The sequence below is a fragment of the Corvus brachyrhynchos genome, unplaced genomic scaffold (assembly GCF_000691975.1).
Source record: "Corvus brachyrhynchos isolate BGI_N302 unplaced genomic scaffold, ASM69197v1 scaffold59, whole genome shotgun sequence".
Taxonomy (NCBI): Eukaryota; Metazoa; Chordata; class Aves; order Passeriformes; family Corvidae; genus Corvus; species Corvus brachyrhynchos.
In genome coordinates this window covers 2,474,008-2,491,636 of record NW_008246054.1, presented here as the reverse complement: position 1 = coordinate 2,491,636, position 17,629 = coordinate 2,474,008, and the positions used below count along the sequence as shown (strand labels likewise).

At 48.7% G+C, this 17,629-nt stretch overlaps 1 protein-coding gene across 2 annotated transcripts in view; it reads left to right on the top strand.

The window, feature by feature from the left end:
* Positions 1-650, top strand: part of CUNH9orf69 (chromosome unknown C9orf69 homolog) — a 3,109-nt gene extending 2,459 nt beyond the window's left edge. The window contains exon 3 of one of the 2 annotated variants that reach the window (XM_017745664.1): positions 5-650. In XM_017745664.1, coding sequence (XP_017601153.1) covers positions 5-388 — 384 coding nt within the window. In that variant the 3' untranslated portion in view covers positions 389-650. The remainder of the gene's footprint in view (positions 1-4) is intronic. The other variant, XM_017745663.1, reaches the window with a different exon arrangement.
* Positions 651-17,629: the final 16,979 nt, after the last annotated feature.

Here is a 17,629-nt window from a genome sequence, read left to right as displayed (position 1 = left end):
TTCTTTCCACGCCCCCCACACCACCTGCCTGCACTCGGCCTGCGGCCCCGTGCGCACCACGCACCTGGTGCGCACCAAGTACAACAACTTCGACATCTATCTCAAATCGCGATGGATGTACGGATTCATCCGCTTCCTGCTGTACTTCAGCTGCAGCCTCTTTACCTCCATCCTCTGGGTGGCTCTCTCGATCTTGTTTTGCCTTCAGTACCTTGGCATCCGCATCTTCCTGCGCTTCCAGTACAAACTCTCCATCATCCTGCTCTTGCTGGGGCGGAGGCGGGTGGACTTCAGCCTCATGAATGAACTGCTCATCTATGGGATTCATGTGACCATGCTGCTGGTGGGGGGGCTGGGGTGGTGTTTCATGGTCTTTGTGGATATGTAAATAAAACCAAGCGCATGTGGGATCAGGAGGTGACTTTTCTTCTACCCCTAAAATGTGTCAATATCCTCTTCTTTTTTTTTTTTTTCTAATATAAATTAATTTATTTCTCAGTGCTAATTTTTGTGGATAAATTAACATGCTTGTCTCTGGAATTTGTATCTCTTTGAGGGTCGAGGTGCCATTTTGATTATCAAAGTGCAACACTTGATTGGGTGTTTTATTCTTTGCACAGTGCAGGTTAATATAAGTTTCTTTTAATCCATAAGAGCCTATTTTGTTGGTGTTCCTGTACTCCTGTGGGCATGAAAAAGGCTGTGATTTATCTGGAGGACAGAAGCCAGATAATTTTGCACCCCACACTCTTAATCCATCTTCACCATTTTCCTAAAAACGTTCCTTAATATCTCAGGCCTGTAATAAGTATCTTTCTTGTAGGTTTACGTTTTGCATATTCCCAATAAGAATCTGGGGCCAAAATTCAACAGACTGTAGAGCTTTGGGGGCTTTTTTCCCCTCTTTTATTTTTAGATTTGTGCAAGACATACATTTGCCCCACTCTACTGTTTCATCCACTTTAAGGTGATTATATAGCTTTGAGTGGCTTTGTCCTTTTCAGGCAGTTAGTGCTGAGTAATTGAGTCTTTTTCCCTAATAGCACAAATCCACGGGAGGGATGGGAGCAGGGCTTGCTATCATGTGCTCCTGAAATTCCCAGTCACGGCAAATATGTTCTCATTTTGCAGTGATTAAGGGGGACCCATTGCAATGATCCTCAGCGTTCAGATCTTGGCATTTGGTTCTACTTTTCCCTGAATTGATTAGTTCCAGCTTTCTCACAGAGATTCTTCTGTCTCACGGCGTACAATGAGGTGAGACTGTCTTACCTAGGAGAGATTGGTAGCAGAGTGCAGTCTGAGCTGGCAATAATTGTTCCCTGAAATGACACGAATTGTTCTACCTCTGCAGCGGGGCGTGGGGGGGGGGGCCACTGCAGAGCATTACCAACAGCTCAAAAAGGCAGTTGAATTTTAAGCTCAGTTTTACTGGTCTTGATCTAAGTTGTCACTATGCAGTCAGTCAAGTAACTCTATTTATGGAGCCCAGAAGCTGGCCTGAAGTTTATTTTTATATTGCTTTTGTTTGTTTGTTTTGCCTTATAATGGAATATTGCCTTTTTCCCTGCATTCTTTAAAGAAATGTTTGAAAACGAGTTGGTAAAAATGATGGAGAGCCTTTTTCCCTCTGTCCACAAAATCTTTGGGGTCAATCATAGGGAAATAAGCAAGAATGGAATTACATGACTGTGTTTTTTATCTTCTCCTTGGTCAAAGCTGTGAGTGCCGTTTGCACACGGGGAAAGATCCTTCACATTTCAGCTTGTGAGTGGTGCAGCCTTTTGCTGACATACTTCGGTTTGGAGGCTTATGGATAGAAAATGGAGAAGCTTCTGTGTGGAGCCCAAAGCTAAAGCACCCCCCGAAATTCTGTCATTATGGAGTGTTACAGATAACGCAGCTGAACAGCAGAGCTGAATAAATAATGGCCACGGTGGTGTGAACTTTAGATTAGCCCCGAGAGAGCCAAAGGCTCTTTCTGCAGCAGAGATGTAGCATCAGCATCTGTCACAAACTGGTGTCTGGAACTTTCCTCCCAACAGAGATCTCCCCAGAGCCTTCTCTGGGATTGTTCTCCAGACCCCAGATCCTGAGTGTCCTGTAGGTCTGAGCTCCAGCTTGCTCTGTGTGCAGAGAGAGCTCCCAGTAATCCCCAGCCCGGTGCTTTCCTGCCCAGTACAGCTGCCAGCCCGGAGCGCTGCGGACTGGGGGAGGCTCTCAGGGTGGCTGTGCTCCAGAATTCCTGCAGAAAACCTGTCACAGCCGGCCAGCAAACAGCCCTGGGAGAGCAGCCGGGATCCTCCTTGGGTGGTGGGACCTTGTTTCACCTGGGAGTGGCTGAACTTCAGCACTCCTTGGGTGAAAGGGTGATTTGTGGTCCCGTGCCTGCCAGGCCCGCTGTGATGGACACACTCAACTGCTTGGCCAAACCTGCGGTGGTTTGGTTCCGGATCCGAAGGAAACAAAGGTTTGGGCCGTCCCCAGGTCGTGAACTTCTCTGGTTTCACGGTGTTCTTTGAAAACCCCCACAGGAACAGGGTGACACAGCCGGCTTTGATGTGTGTGAGCCTGTAAAGCAGAGCAGCGATCATGCGATTAACACATGAATAGCAGGTGGTTCTTCCAGCGCTAATTTGGTCAAGGAACAAAGGAGCTTGTGGGTACAAGGAGTCTCACAACCTTTTTCATCACTTGTAATTTGACTGCGAGCCAACTGCTTTATTCCATAAATATGACAGCCTGAGTGAGCCTTTTTTGAGCTGTCCCTGCTGAGCAGCTGCCGGGGTGGGGGGATCTGCCCTGGAGCTGGAGCCTCACAAGGTCACTGCTGGAGGCTGAGACCCCTTGCCAACTGCAGACGTGGGCAAGTGACTGATACTGAGCATAACCTCGTTATCACAGAGCATTCAGATCTCATCTGGGGAGCTTTGGCTCGTTGTCACGTCCTTGGTGCAGGGAGCGAGAGATGGAGCCTCACTTTTGTGCCTTCCTTCAACAAACCCGCTTTGGCCGCTCGGACTTCCATTGGCCCTGTGTTCTGAGGAAGAAGGACGTGTCCTTGTTAAATCACAACAAATAACCTTCGCCAAACGCCCAGATGTTCCTCAAGAGAGACCCTGGGGCTGAGCTGCCTTAGCTCAGTGACTCCCCAGCATCTTCTACAAAGGTGGCCAAGTACCTGCACTCAGAATGGCCTGAAGCTCAGGTCTCCTGTGGCACACAGACACCCCAGAATTAGGTGATTGAGGCAGCCTCAAAGGCACCACGACGTTCAAAAATCTCTGATTTTTGGTCATTACCAGCACTTGGACACCTTGGTGGTGTGATCCTACCAGCACAGTTGGGGAAGTGAGGTCCCTGTGAAATCATGCTGGCAAGGAAGAGGAATTAATTTCCAAATTATTTGTTTTATGATGTAATAATTTAGACATTTTAGCTCTACCTGAGTGGAGCAACATTTGGCACTTTTCCTCGTCAAAGCGTTTTCCAACTGGAGCTAATTAAACCTCACAACATCCCCAAGAGGTTGCAGAATAAGTAAGATCTTGGGAATGATTCAGAATGTAAATTCATTGGTTTTAATTTTTTTTTAAAAAGCTTTTAGGATTATTTTGCCAAAGTATTTCTTTCTTGCAGAATTGAGATTCTAAAACTTTCTTAGAAGTTGAAAGGGAGCCAAGCCACAACTGAGGGAGGGAGAAAGAGGCAGATTGAATGTTGTATTAAGGTTATGCAAAGCATGAGTTGAGGTCTTTTCCCCCATTTAGTTTAATTGAAAACCTGGCATTTTTGATAAAGGGACACACAAAACATTGTAGAATACAAGTAAGGAAACAGGGGAAGTTGAACTTTCTGCTGTTCAAGAGTGGTTTATAATGATATTTGCCAGAAATATTTCGTGTTGAGCAGGTTCTTGCAGACTGTGCCTCGTTGGGGAAGTTTGTGTTCTTTTGAGTATTTCACTCTTTTCAAATTCAGTGTTGGGAAGGATGGATCCAAAATATTTTAAGTCTATTAAAGCTATATAGATGGATTTAACTCTAAAATTATTGCAATTTTCATTTCAGCATTCCTTCATGCCAATCCCATCCTGAACAGTGAGAGCAGATGGTTTGTTGGGATTTTTCCTTTCTTTCCATGTTTGGTCTTTAGACATTTCTATTCCACATGGTGGGTTAAAAATGTCCTTAAGACTAATCAGGAAAAATATTAGAAATACTGATCTGGGAGAGTGTATCCTTTGCAGACCTACTCCAAACCCTCTGGAGAAGGAGTCCTGCTCGCTCCAGAGCTTTTGGGGTGTTTGGGTGACAGGGGGATCCCGGCTGAGGAGCCATGCGGTGGCGAAGCCGCCTTGGGCCTGTTGTTCAGCCTGGGAGTGTTTGAACGAGACTGAAGTGTTGGAGTTTCACCTCGTTAACTCTTCAGAACATGGCACCAGCTGGTGTTTTGGGTGCCTGTAAAATTCTGTATGAAACATGCCACCTACATTAAACTTGGGTGTTTAACATGTTGGTGGATGGGTTGGGAAGAAAAAGGAAGGATTTCCTCTTCTCGTGGTGGTATCGCTGTGATGTGGGGATGTCCTGGTGGTGGGATGGCAGGGTGGGGGCACAGTTTGGGTTGAAGGTTGAACTTGATCTTGGAGGTCTTTTCCAAAATTAATGACTTTGTGGTTCTCTGAAACAGGGCAGTGCAGGGTAGAGGAGACAGAAGGAGCTGTCACTTCCCACTGAGGGGCACAGCAATTAATTCCTAGAAGGCCCTGTCTTTCCTCCTTTCCCTGCTGGAGCTGAGCTTGCTGTGCAGAGCTGTAGTTTTGGGACACAATTGTGATGCTTCCTATGGGAATAGGGGAATATTCCTGCCACGGTGGACTTTGGCATTCCTATTATTTTTGTGTGGAAAGTACTACAGTGACGTGCAGCAGCATGAAACCCTAAAATAGATGCTGGACAGGACATGCTCTCCAGTGACTGGCAAACTTGGAGTCCATGGAGCACAGGTTTTGGACACCCAGTATGGACAGGACCATTACAGACCAAACTGGAGATATATTTGTGTGGATAGAGCAGCCCACAAACCCCATGTGTGCAGGAGATGCTCCTTTCTGGTATCCCAAGAGCTGAAGAGTCACAGTGGAGAACTTGAAGGGGAAGGAGGTTTCTAAGAGAGAGAAGGACTTGGGCAAGGATGGATATGTTTTCACTTTCAGTAATATGTGGTTATCGAGCCTTTGCCATCTCTTGGGGAAGAACTTGTTTGCCCAGTTCCTAGAGGGAGCTTTGGGAGTTTTGTCCCAGTTTATAGTTGTAACTCTCAAAAAGTCACTGGGAGCAGACTGGAGAAGAAACCAGCCCCTCACCTGCCTGAAGGCTCACTGCAATTCTTCCCAGGGTTCTCTTACATCACTGACTTGATTTCCCTCCCTCCTGGAGGGAGTAAATTCTTTACTTTCAAGTAAATTCTTTACTTCCAGTTGTGGAAAACAGCACGGCACATTTCCCTTCAGGAACAGCTTTGGCTGTTCTGGAGCCTCTAGCACACACAGATAGAACACTGTTCCAGCAAACACGTTGCTGGAAAATATGAAGCCTTGTTATCTTTCTGCGTTTTTATTTAGCCAAACAAGGTTTCCATAGCTCCTGGACAGCTCTGCTGCTGGGGGAAAGAAAAAAAACACCCTGTCATTTCTTCACCTGCCAACTCTCTGCACTAATTTTGTCTCCCTGCTTCAAAGCTCTCGTCGTGCCCAGAAAACGTCAGTTCAAAGCGAAGTTTTGTCCAGTAATGAGCCAGTGAAAATTGTTCAGTGTAAGATCTCCTTGTGCAGCTCTCAGAGCTGTGCTGAGGTGGGAGCAGGCCGGGCGGTGGGGTCTGCTCCGAGCTCTGAGCTCAGGAGGCTGCAGTCAACGCTGATGTTCCACAGGAGTAGCTTTAAGGTAACAGATAAAAGGAGCATCCCTGCACTTCCTGCATCTTCCCATGTGATAAATTCATCTGCTGAGGGGAAAAAGAACCCCATCCCTTGCACAAGGGCTGTAGGAACAGGACACTTCTCTGTGCTGATGCGTGTTAGGCTCTGCAGAGCCTCTTCCCCCGCTGACCTCCACCCCACACTGCCCTGGCTGCGAGAGCGTGCTCCAAGAACGTGGGATGTTCCCTGGGCTGGGGAAGTGTGTGAAAGGGAGCTGCTCCTGCCAGGGCTCAGCCTTGTGACTGCAAGACTGTGGCCTGCAAGGGCCACATCCTGGCCTTGGATGCACAAGACTGTAGTAAATCAGAGCCTCTAATGCAGCCAAAAGCCAACTTTTCCCTGCAAGGAAAGCACAGTGTGTAACACCAAGAGACAAATACCAAAGTCCTTAGCTGGTTCTTGAATAAAAAAAAAATAAATCTCCCGTTGGCCCTGGTGAGAGTTTTGCCTGAGTAAGGACATCCAGATTATGCATGCTAATTAAATGAACGACCCATCCCTTCAGAGTCTGCTCTCTGCTGGGAATTCCCCTCTGAGTAACTTGCTCCCAGTGAGGAAAGGAGTTGCATGAAAAATTTCCCAGATGGTGAATCTGTTAGAGAAAATCACAATCTGTTTGTGGCTTTTTCAAACAAAAAAGAGCACAGGAGACGCTGTGGAATAAATTTGTTGTTGCAAACCATTTGCTCGGTAATGGGGAGAATTTAGATGGGCAAAGATCTTTTTGTTTTTCTTTTTTTTTTTCCAGAGGAGTCTTATCTCCTTGCCTCGAAAACCGAGCAACGGTTTAAAAAATAAATCACAGCGATGTATATTTGAAAAGCCCAGCGCGGTTACTTTAACGCTGCCTGTTCGTTTATTCTGCCATCGAGGGTGTCTGAAGCTGCCGGGGGACAGCGGCCTCGTCCATGCAAAACTCCCGAGGAACAATTGCTGCTGTGTGCGGCACAAAGGGGCCGTTTCACACTTTGGGGCCAAAACCAACCCCAGACAGTGCGAGGGGGTTGGGGAGCGCTGGGGTGATGGAGCAGGGAGGCAGCCGGGCAGTGGTGCCAGGCAGGAGCAGCAGAGGGGAGCCTGAGGGGTGCCAGGCTGTGCCCCGGGGGCTGCGGTCCCCGCTCCTTCCTGCAGCCCCTCTGCAGGCAGGGAAGGGACCGGCACCGAGGAGGGCTCGCATCTGTCCGAGCCCAAGACAGCGCATCCCTGCCTGCACTCTGCCTGTGCTGCACCACCGGTGTTGCCTGGCCACGTTTCGCTTCAAATCTGAATTTCATAAAAAGCTCCGAGCCAAGAAAAATCCTTCCAAGTTTGTCTTTTTTTTTTTTCTTTCTTTTTTTTTTTTTTTTTTCCATTTTAACTTCAAATGAGCACTGCTTAATAGTTTCTTGGAAAGGCGTTTGCTTGCAGTTCTGTGCAATGTAGGCACTGTTACTTCCTTCTTTTCCATGTGAGGCTGACTGCAAACTGTCTGGTGGCAAACATGAAACCAGCGTTGTGCAACGGGGACGGGGATGAGAAGAGGGGGGAGCAGCACAGGCGGCTAAAAGGGCCGGAATTTTCAATGTGGAGCTTTCCTAGCAGAACTGATAGGGAATTCTTGTGCATACATTGCTTTAATCAGCCCTTTTAATAACATCAGAAGTGCTAGGAATTACATAACCACGCGCTGTCTGGGTATTGCTGGGTTGTTGAGGAGAGATTTATGTGCCTTCAGGACTTGCTGAACCTCAAGGACTGAGGGTCCAGCACGAGGCACGACAGGGACTTGCCCAGAGTTCTGTGCTCCAGCCTTTCCTTGCAAACCGAGCTGGTAGTGCTGATTTGCCAACAAATTTCCTATTTACTGTTCACCAGAGCATCAGTTGTGACAAATAGACAGAAGAAGGCAGCATTTCACTGAAAGCATTTTATGTACTGATTAAGACACCGTACAAAGAGCTCCTCTGGGTGCATGGGGAGTCTGGGTTACAGAGTCGCTATTGCAGTGTTTGGGGGGCTGCTGTTGGAGCTTTGCAGGTCAAAAATCACCAAAATTGATGTATTTCTGCACTCTGACTGCCCAAACCAGGGGAGTGCACTGCCTGCTCTTTGCAAGAGCAGGGGGTGGTTTCCACAGAGATTGATTGTTCGAGTTGTGCCCGTGCTCACTCATTGTGAACGCCTTCGGAAGGGGCTGGATGCAGAGAAAACACAGGATAATTTTTCTGATCAGTAACGACATGATAGCAATGTGCTACAATAAGGACAAGAAAATTTCATGCTTCAAGGACTGTAGCTGCTTCCAGAGAGGGCAGGAGGGGGCTGGTGCTGCTGGGAATGGTGAGCATGCAGGGAAGGGCTGGAGGACTTTTGGTCTCTTCCTTTAAAGCATCAAGCACCAAAGAAGCAAGAAGCAAGACCTGAACCCCTGGTTATAACTCTGTGTAAATGTCTAATTCTGCTGCAATCAGTGGCAAACTCCCAGCGCTTTCAACAAGGTCAGGGTTTCACCTTGTTTCCTCTCCAACAAACCTGCCTCTTCTTGGGGAAATAAATAAACCAGTTGAAAGCAAAGCCCAGAAGGTCAAGTTGCAACACTCAAACCTACAGAAGATGTACATTGTTTGTGTCCTGTGTCACAAAAGAAATATGAGGCCAAACCCTGAATTCCCTCATTTCAGGCCGCTGCTGTGGGATTTTTCCCAGGCTGACTCTGCTGTAATTCCTGGGTTGCTGCTCCTTTCTGGCTGGTGCAAGGGAGCAGCCCACGGATGGGAAGAAGATGGGTTTGCTTCTCCTATGTGAAGGGCAGGCACAGGGGGTTGAATTCAGCCCAGGTGTAGAAGCTGCACCTCCCTAGGTGTCCAAAAGCCCCCAGCATGATAAGAGAGTGGTTTGGAGAAACCACCCCACTCCTGCAGGTCCTGCTGGGCCAAGGCACCCATCACTCATGGCTTGAGCTCCACATTGGTGACAGAGCGCCGTGAAACCACCAAGGACAGACATGGGCAATGAGCAGATTTGTTCAGGAAGAATTTCTTCACAGAAAGGGTGGTGAAACTTTGGAAGGGGCTGCCCAGGGAGGTGGTGGTGTCCCCACCCTTGGAGGTGTCCAAGAAATGCCTGGACGTGGCACTCAGTGCCCTGGGCTGGGTGACGAGGTGGGGATCGGTCACAGGTTGGACTCGATGAGCTGGGAGGGCTTCTCCAGCTTCAGTGGTTCTGGGATTCTGTCATTCTGCTCACAGCACGCCCATGACCTTGAACATCTTTTCCATCCTTCCAGCACATGATTCGGGGGAGAAAGCAGGGACGGGGGCGGCGGCACAAGTATCGAAACGTTTGTTCAGCAATTGCTGCAAAAAAGAAAAACTTGCTTCAATCTGCAGAGATGCCAACTGAATTTTGTTTTGTTTTGGTGCTTTGGAGGCGAGCCAAAAGCGGGATGTTGTGAAGTCTTCGGCAGCTACTGCCTGCTTGTTCCATACCAAGCATAACTCTGGCTGTATTTTTATCGGCAAACTCGGTCCCACGCACGAGGATGTGCAAACGGGAGCCGTGGCTGCAGGGCTGCGCTCCCGGGGCACCGCGGAGCAGAGCCCAGCCCCGCCTGCAGCCAGGAGATGCCCTCCAAAGGTTATCCCTCTTCCCTGCCAGCTCTAGGAGGAACAGCGAGCAGTTTTGATTGGAGAGGGGGGGTAAAGCAGCTCTGTTCCCATTCGGGTCGCCGTTCCTCGGTCTCAGGGCCGGTTCTAGAGAAGTCCTGGCTGCGGCTCCGCAAGCTTGCAGGGAATTTCGGGGATTGCTTTTTGCATTTCACGTGGGGCCGAGGCGGTTTGTGCTGTGTCAGCAGAAGAGCCTGTGCTCTGCCTTGCACAATAGATCGCCGCTGGGTATAAATAGCCTTTCGTGCCTGTCACCTCGGTGACTTTAATGGCGATGCCCTGATTTATCCCTGCTTCCAGAGGATGCTTCAGGTGTGTGCTCTCCCCCCGGGACCGAAGGAGCATTTAAATTAAACGCCTGTTTAAGAGGCTCTGAGCAGCGGCACTCTAAGCCCGGGGTTTTAGCGTTTTCCAAAGCTGGGATGGCACGAGGGGGGAGAAGCGAGCCTGTTGTCGCTGTTTAAGCACTACAACTGTTGCCTTCACAAAGGATCAGTGCTCAGAACAGGGAGACATCTTAAGAATGCCTGACAAATATATGTACATTCGGGGACCACGAGCCTCGCAGCCGGAATAGGATGAAGGGAATTGAACATGACAGAGCTCCACGGGGGGATTGAACCGATGCTTTACCTGCCTCCAACCAGCCCCCGGGATCTCTGGGGTGGGACAGAGGGGCAGAGGAGGAAATGGGGGCTCTCTCCTGTCCCTTCTGTCTCTTTGTCCAGCTTCACATCTCGCTCTCATCACTGTTTTCCACGTCACAGCCCCGGTATCAGCTGGGGTCAGCAAGTGTTATCAATTCGTGATTTATCTCAGAGTGTTACAGAATCCCAACCCGAGTGACGGGAGATCCGTGGTGAGATCTGACCGGCTGGCCCAGTCCATCCCTCACCCCGTTTGCCCTGCCTGCACCCTGGTTGCCCCTTTGTTCCCAAGAAAAGCCCCCGAGGTGACTATGGATGCCTTTTTAAATGCTCATCGTCACATTATCCATCAGATACATATTTACAATCATTCATTAAATTAGGATGTACGTTTCATTCTTCTTTCTTAGAATATTAATGCCTACTCCTGGCTGAAATGCCATATGAATATTCATTAAAAAATCAATCAATTCCTTTGCCAGGAATGATGTCATTTGAGCAATAACTGAAGCAGTAATCGAGCATGCTATGAAAAAACGATGAATGCCATCAGATCTAATGTTTATTGAACTCTGTGTGGGTAAATCACAGCAGGTTTTTTCCCATGCTTTTGTGTGCATTCACTGGTGCGCCAGTTCCTCCTGGTGCCAGGAGCCCAGCCCAGCCCCAGCAGGAGCGGGAGCACCTCGGAACAGGTGGGAGACATCGCACAGGGATGGATGGGTCTGGGGGCTGGGCAGGACATCCCATCCCTGCCAAGCTCCTTGTGAAGAGTGGATTAAAAATTTCTCTTATAACAATGGGAGACAAAAGCTCTCAAAATAGTTGTGGGAAACCTGGGAAATGAATCAGCTGAAGGCTTCTTCCCAATAGATCTTTGGCTGGTAAAGCTCTCTCCCCTTGCTTGGAGCATTGTCCTGAGTGGGCTGATGTGGTGGCTTTTCTTGGGGTGCCCTCTCTGCTTTAATGGTGCAGCTACCAGGGCAAACACGGAATAAAGAGAAACAATGCGCTTCAGGGGGGATCATTATTACTCTAAATTTTCTCAGACCAAGACTTTCTCAACAATAGCAAAGGAGCTGTGCCTACGCACGGGCCCTGCTGCAGCTCCTGTGATAAGATCACACTCGAGTTCTGTGGGAAATTCAAAGAGGTTTGACTTAACTTCAGCACCAAGAGCCACTTGATCCCTCACAATAAAAATCCAGACCATCTCGTGGCCAGCAGCAATATTTCAGGAGACGTCTGGGCTGCTCCATGCCCCTGCCTGGTCCATTGTCAGTGACCAAGACAGGAGCCCAGGGTTGCTGGTTTAGCTGTCCATGTGCTGCCATGCACAGGGAAAACCCTCCCTGTGGGTGTCAGCCCATTTCCAGCGGGGACAGAGCCGCTCCCAGCAGCACCTGCCGGTGACACCGGATCCCGGGCTCCCGGGGAGGAGGAGGAGCAGGAGCAGGAGCCAAGGTTACCCGCTCCCACCCCCAGCACTGCAGCACCGACTCGTGAATCAGGCTCTGACAGCGCTGACTTGCTGCATCAGTCACATCACAGACACTTCAACCCAAAATATTCCTCTACAGAAAGGAAGGGGAAACACAGACCGATTATGCCAGTCTCATTTACATGCTTAGCTTAGAAAAATCAAATGCCTGACTCTGTCTCTGGCAGTTTCACGCTCTCATCGAGGGTATCATCATCTCCTGCAGAGCCGACACGTGGCCACCTCCTTCCCTTTCCACCTGGCCAGAGTTATTTGGCCTCTAAGGGTGACCTGAGCATCATGATTTAAAGGCATCTTGCTTGTGTTTCTGAGCACCTACATCAGAAATAATGAGGGGTGTAAGAGGATCTGTAGGGAGAGCCTGAGCACCATTTATTGGCTCAGCAGTCAACTGAGTGGTCAGCTTTAAATGAATTAAAATTATGAACCAAGAAAGACTTTAAAAAAGTGATGGTTGTATCAAAGAAATGAGCCACACTCTGTGAGAGGCCTGAGGGAGTCTGCAGGGACTTTTGGATTGAGATACATCACCAGGTGTTGCTTGGTGTCCACAAATCCCCCAGGCTGGCCACAGACACCCCTCCACATTACAGGGGTGCACAGGGTGCAGCTTCACCTCCTCTGCCAGACCCAAAAGAGAAGCTCCTTTCCAATTTTAAAACTCTTTAAAGCAAACACTGACTCCAATGCAAGAGCTGCAGCAGGAGCGAGTCCCTTGGAGAGCCGCCGCAGTCACCCAGGGCTCTTGGACCCGGCACTAACGGGACGTCTGCTCCCGCAGCCAAGTGTCAGATGGTTCATCTGGGGAGCAGAAATCGTGGGCAGAGCTCAGAGAGAGAGCAGCCAGCCAGAGCAAGGCTTGTGGTGTCCTGTGAATTGCGCCAGCCTGACTTAAATAGCATTTCTGAGCTTTAGAGGCAATTAAATATCAAGATCATTTACCAGACGAGGTTCTATCCACCAACACGTTGAGTCTTTAAGATGAAAGCAGATATTTTTATGGAAATTTATTTTAATGCCGCTCCTGGGAAAACAGTCTGCAGGCTGTGTCCAGGGAGGTCAGAGGCTCCCAGGCTGGCAGCCTCAGCCAAGCCAGGCTGTGAGTACCTGCCACGAGTTAACACAGCCAGAAAACGCCTCCCAGGGCTGGGCTTTCTCTTCTCCCTCTTGCACAGGCACCACAACATTATATAATAAATAATTACTAAAACAGGCCAATGATACATGATTTTCTGTTGTTGTCCTGCTCTCACCTCGGGGGACCCAGCTGGAAACAAGCGGTGCCTTGCGCTTCTGGAGCAATTCTCCCAGCAGGATCTGAAGGATTTCTCTATTTACTAACAAGTAAAGCCTTTTTACACACAGCCTTGTGCCAGTTTAGTCAGGACAAGGCAGCTGCCTTGGAGACATCTCATTTCTGTTTGTTTTAACTTATTCCTAATCATTTTAATGTAAATCAAATAAGCCTGGTTGGAGTCAAAATAATCCACATCTGCACCGTGTCAGCTGCGTGGCACAGGGTGATGCTCAAGCCTTGTGTAGAGGCTTCATGTAAAGAACTCAGAGCTTTATGTACATTATTCATCAAAAATAACAACTTTAACTTCACCCCGTTCCTGGAAGTGTCCAAGGCCAGGTTGGACAATGCTTGGAGCAACCTGGGATAGTGGAAGGTGTCACTGCCCATGACAGGGGCTTGGATCAAAATGGTCTTCAAGGTCCCTTCCAAACCATTCTGGGATTCCATGAATATCCGACTCCATCCCAAGGACTCCCTTGTCTTATCCCATGAGTGACTTCATGGGCTGATGTGGGGAAGCCCTGCCCAGAGCAGTGAGGTGGCAGAGGCTGCCAGCAGTGCTTCCCTTTCCTGGCTGACATCACGGGAACTGGAGTGGATGGAGGGTTGGGAGAGCTGGAGCCATCACACCCCTTCCAAAGCTGGGAAGGAGAAAACCCCATGGAGAAAAAATGTCAGAGCTGAACAGCCACCAAAGACAACAAACAAAAGGCTTTCTTGGGTAAGAAATCATCTCCCCGGGTGCTGTGGCTTTGGCTGAGCAAAGATTTCAGGGGCTTGTTCCAAAATGTGGTGTTAACACCCCGTCTCTCCTCCCGTGTACGGCCCTGGAGGCTGTGGGGGGTGTTCTCCTCCCAGCTGCAGTGGTGACTGCTCTTGTCACAAGAGCCCTGCATGGCAGAGACCTCGCAGGGTCACGGCCGCGTTCGGAGCGCTCAGACACCATCAAAATGCCAATTCTGAGCCCTGGGCCTCCCAGGGGAGCTCTGGGGGCTGACATGAAAACATTGCTGGGCTGGAATGAGACCCCCCGTGACCCAGGAGAGATTTACTGCAGCAGGGTTAGAGCTTTCCCAGTGAAATCCACGCCATCGAGGCTCCCTGATGGGAGCAGAGAGAAATCCTGGGAGGGAGATGGAGACACCACAACACGGGAGGCAGGGCCGGCAGATGAAGTCCCGGGATGGCCACACGTTGTCATCAAACCTCTTTATCTCCATTTTCCAAGGGGAAAGGCGGTGTAAGAGCTGCCTTCAGTCCTGATTTGAGCTTCGTGGCTGAGAGGGGTGGACCTGGAGAGTCGCTGCTCTCTCTGGCCAGAGCCCCTGCCCAGCTGATTGCCACAAATCCCCCACGGGACCGGTTCCCCCCTCGCTCACAGTGTCGTCGTTTTGTACAAGGACATTAAAGATTGTCTATTCCTGCAGGAGGGAGCACGACAAGCAGAACTCATCACCTGGCAAAGTTCGCTCGGCTGCTGTGAAGGGGAGAGGAAAAGGCAGATCCCTCTGGCATAAATAAATAAAGCACATAAACGAGGGGTTCTGATACATTTTGTTTTGTTATTTGCCGCCATTCACGGTGTTATGCTAATCCCAGTGAACTCTGCTCTGCCGTACCAGAGCTGCCGTGTCCTCTCCTGCCTCCATGAATATCAATCGTGCTGAAGTGGTGCCGAAATGGGCCATCAAAGGGAAGGTTTCTGGGGATTTTCTCCACCTACCACGTGGCCTTGTAGTTCACAGCCCGGCACAAGTATCGGTCACGCGTCGGCCGGGGGAGATAAAACTTATTCTACCTACAAAGCAAACTACAAAAATTCTTCCTAATGCGACAACTGATGTGCTTTGCAAAGCCCTCTGAAGGATTGCTGCAGGAAAAGGAGTCTCCCGGCAGACTCCTGGATTTTTGCGTCTCTTCCAGCATCCCTTCCAGCCCGGAGCTACCCCGATGGGTGCTCAGGGTGATCCCCACCATCACCAAGTGCTGGGAATCAGCGCATGGCGCACCTCAGCCATGTCCAGGGGCATCCCCGGAGCAGCATCTCTGGAGGCAGGAAGATTACAAAGACCTCGAAGGTCTTGCTCATTACCAAGTTCGCTGGAAAGTCACGTCCCCGCACAAAATAAATCAGAGATTGGTGCAGAGATTGATGCTTTGCCATGGGCTGGTCCCCAGCCAGGCTGGCTCCCTCACCCAGACATCCAGAAATACACCTGGAAATCAAACTGCAAGGTGTATTTTAACCACCTTCAGTTGCCTTAGAGCCCAGAATTTGGAGAAGGAACAAAATCCCTGAAGCTCTGCAGTGAGTGAACAGAGAAAGTTCAGCTGAAGAGCTGCAGCCTGAAAGGGTTAAAGGGACGTGGGATGCTGCAGGATTGTTTCTTCTGCTTCACTAAACCACTGTTCGGATGGAAAAAAAAAAAGTTAGCTTTTCTCCTGCAAGAATGTAAATGTTGGGTATTTTATCAAGTGATTTCTTCAGCCCTCAAGCCATTCTTCAATTTGAAATGCTAGATTGAAAAAAACGCTGGAAAGAGAGAGAGAGAGAAAGAAAGAAAATATTTCCGCAGCCCAAGAACACTTTGCAGACATTATGGAAAATGTTGCCTGGTTTGTTTCCTCCACTCACTGAACCAATCTTTCGCATTAAAATCAGCAGAGTAGTAAATAAACATGTTTTCTCTAGCCCCGGAGCCATTCCGAGACATCAAATGGTACTTAAGAAATGTTTCTTTCTCCATCACAGAACATTTTAAAAATGTCCATGGCTGAAGGGAGGGAAGATGCTCCTGGACTGGAGCATTAACAGGCTCTGCTGTCTTTCAGAGCTGGGGAGGCCCTGGGCGAGTCACAGAGCTCAGATTTTCTCTCCTGTTGGAGCACTGGAGGAGGAACAGAGGTTTTCCAGCTCTGCAGCCTCTCGCAGCTCCCCGTGGACGTGGCTGGATTTCCTGAGACCCTCGGAGAGGCTCTGGGGGCTTCCAAAGCCCACATCCCTGTGCTGAGCCGGAGCACGGAGCTGCTCAGTGAGGCACCTCGGGACAGCACGAGTGGTGTCCCCACGTCCTCTGTGACACGGGGCTGCTCTGGCATGGGCTGTGGAGCTCAGGGAGGGACAGGGGGACAGTGCTGGTCATCCCACAGGGATGTTTGCTCCCGAGGAGCAGTGCTGCAGCCCCAGGAGTGGTTTGGGCACACTTGGGGCATCTCCTGTGCCAGGGAAGCTCTTGCAGGAGGTATTTCTCATATTTCACCTTTCCCTAGCCCAGGTTGCTCCAAGCCCTGTCCAGCCTGGCCTTGGACACTGCCAGGGATCCAGGGGCAGCCACAGCTTCTCTGAGCACCCTGTGCCAGGGCCTCACACCCTCACAGGGAAGGATTTCTTCCCAAAATCCCGTCTAACCCTGACCTCTCTGAGCTGGAAGCCATTCCCCCTTTTCCTATCACTACTTCCTGACGAACTGATGTTGAGGTGCTTCAATGAAAACCAAGGAAGGGGAGCTGGGATTGTCACACTGGAAGGGTTGTACAACTGCTCTGCCTCAGAATGCAGTTTGGGGACATATTTCTCAAGCATCATTTCTAAAAAAAACCCCGAATTTATCTTGAGCAGAAAAGCAAATGTGTTTGTCCTGACCTGACACTGTTTTTTAAAGTGTCAAGTGCTAATGAAATTCCTCAGCCTTGAGCAGTTCTAGGCATTCAATGCTGATTTTTAAAATATGGGGATATTTTGCTGCAGATTTTAAGGCAGCCTCGAAATGATGAATGTTCTCGAGTGTGAGAGGAAAGAAACTTCCAGATTCAAAGAAGTTCTGACATAATCTCGCATGCAAAGCAGACAGCAAGAGGCTCCTGCTTTAAAGAGGTTTTTTGTTACTCCTTTGAAATTCCTTTAGCAGACCAACGCCGCACACTTTCATCATGCAAATTTGCTGATTTTAATATTTTGGGCTTAGAGAGGCAACAAAGCAAAAGGACTTTTTTTATTTTTTTTAGGCTATAGGATGAAATTTGGAATGGAAATGTGCCCACAAGGCTCGAGCAGTCCCAGCTCAGAGAACTCTGCTTTTTGTGATGCTTTGAAGGCTTTTTCTGCAGGAGAAGGGTACGGAAGAGGCAGCCCTGGAGCTGTGGGTCAGCATAGGGCATCTCCCTCTGATATTAAATCAGGGCTGGGAGACCATCAAAGACCAAAACTCCAGTGGGTTTTCCTGGGGATGGGAGCTCATTATATAATGAAATAACTGAGATAATACAGGTAAATAAAAATAAATAACAGGAATGAGATTAAATGAAAAAAACCCATTAAATGAAGTGAAAAAATAAAAGAAAAAATAAATTATCAGGTAAAAAAGAAATGAAAATGAAATTAAGAAGGAAATAATAAAATGAAATAAGAAAGAAAAATAAAATGAAATAAAATATAAACAGACAAAATAAATGAAATTTAAAAATGAAGGAACAAAAGGAAATAAAATATAAGCAGAAAAAAAGAAAATTAAAAAGAGAGGACAGAATGAGATAAAAGATAAAGCGATAATAAAATGA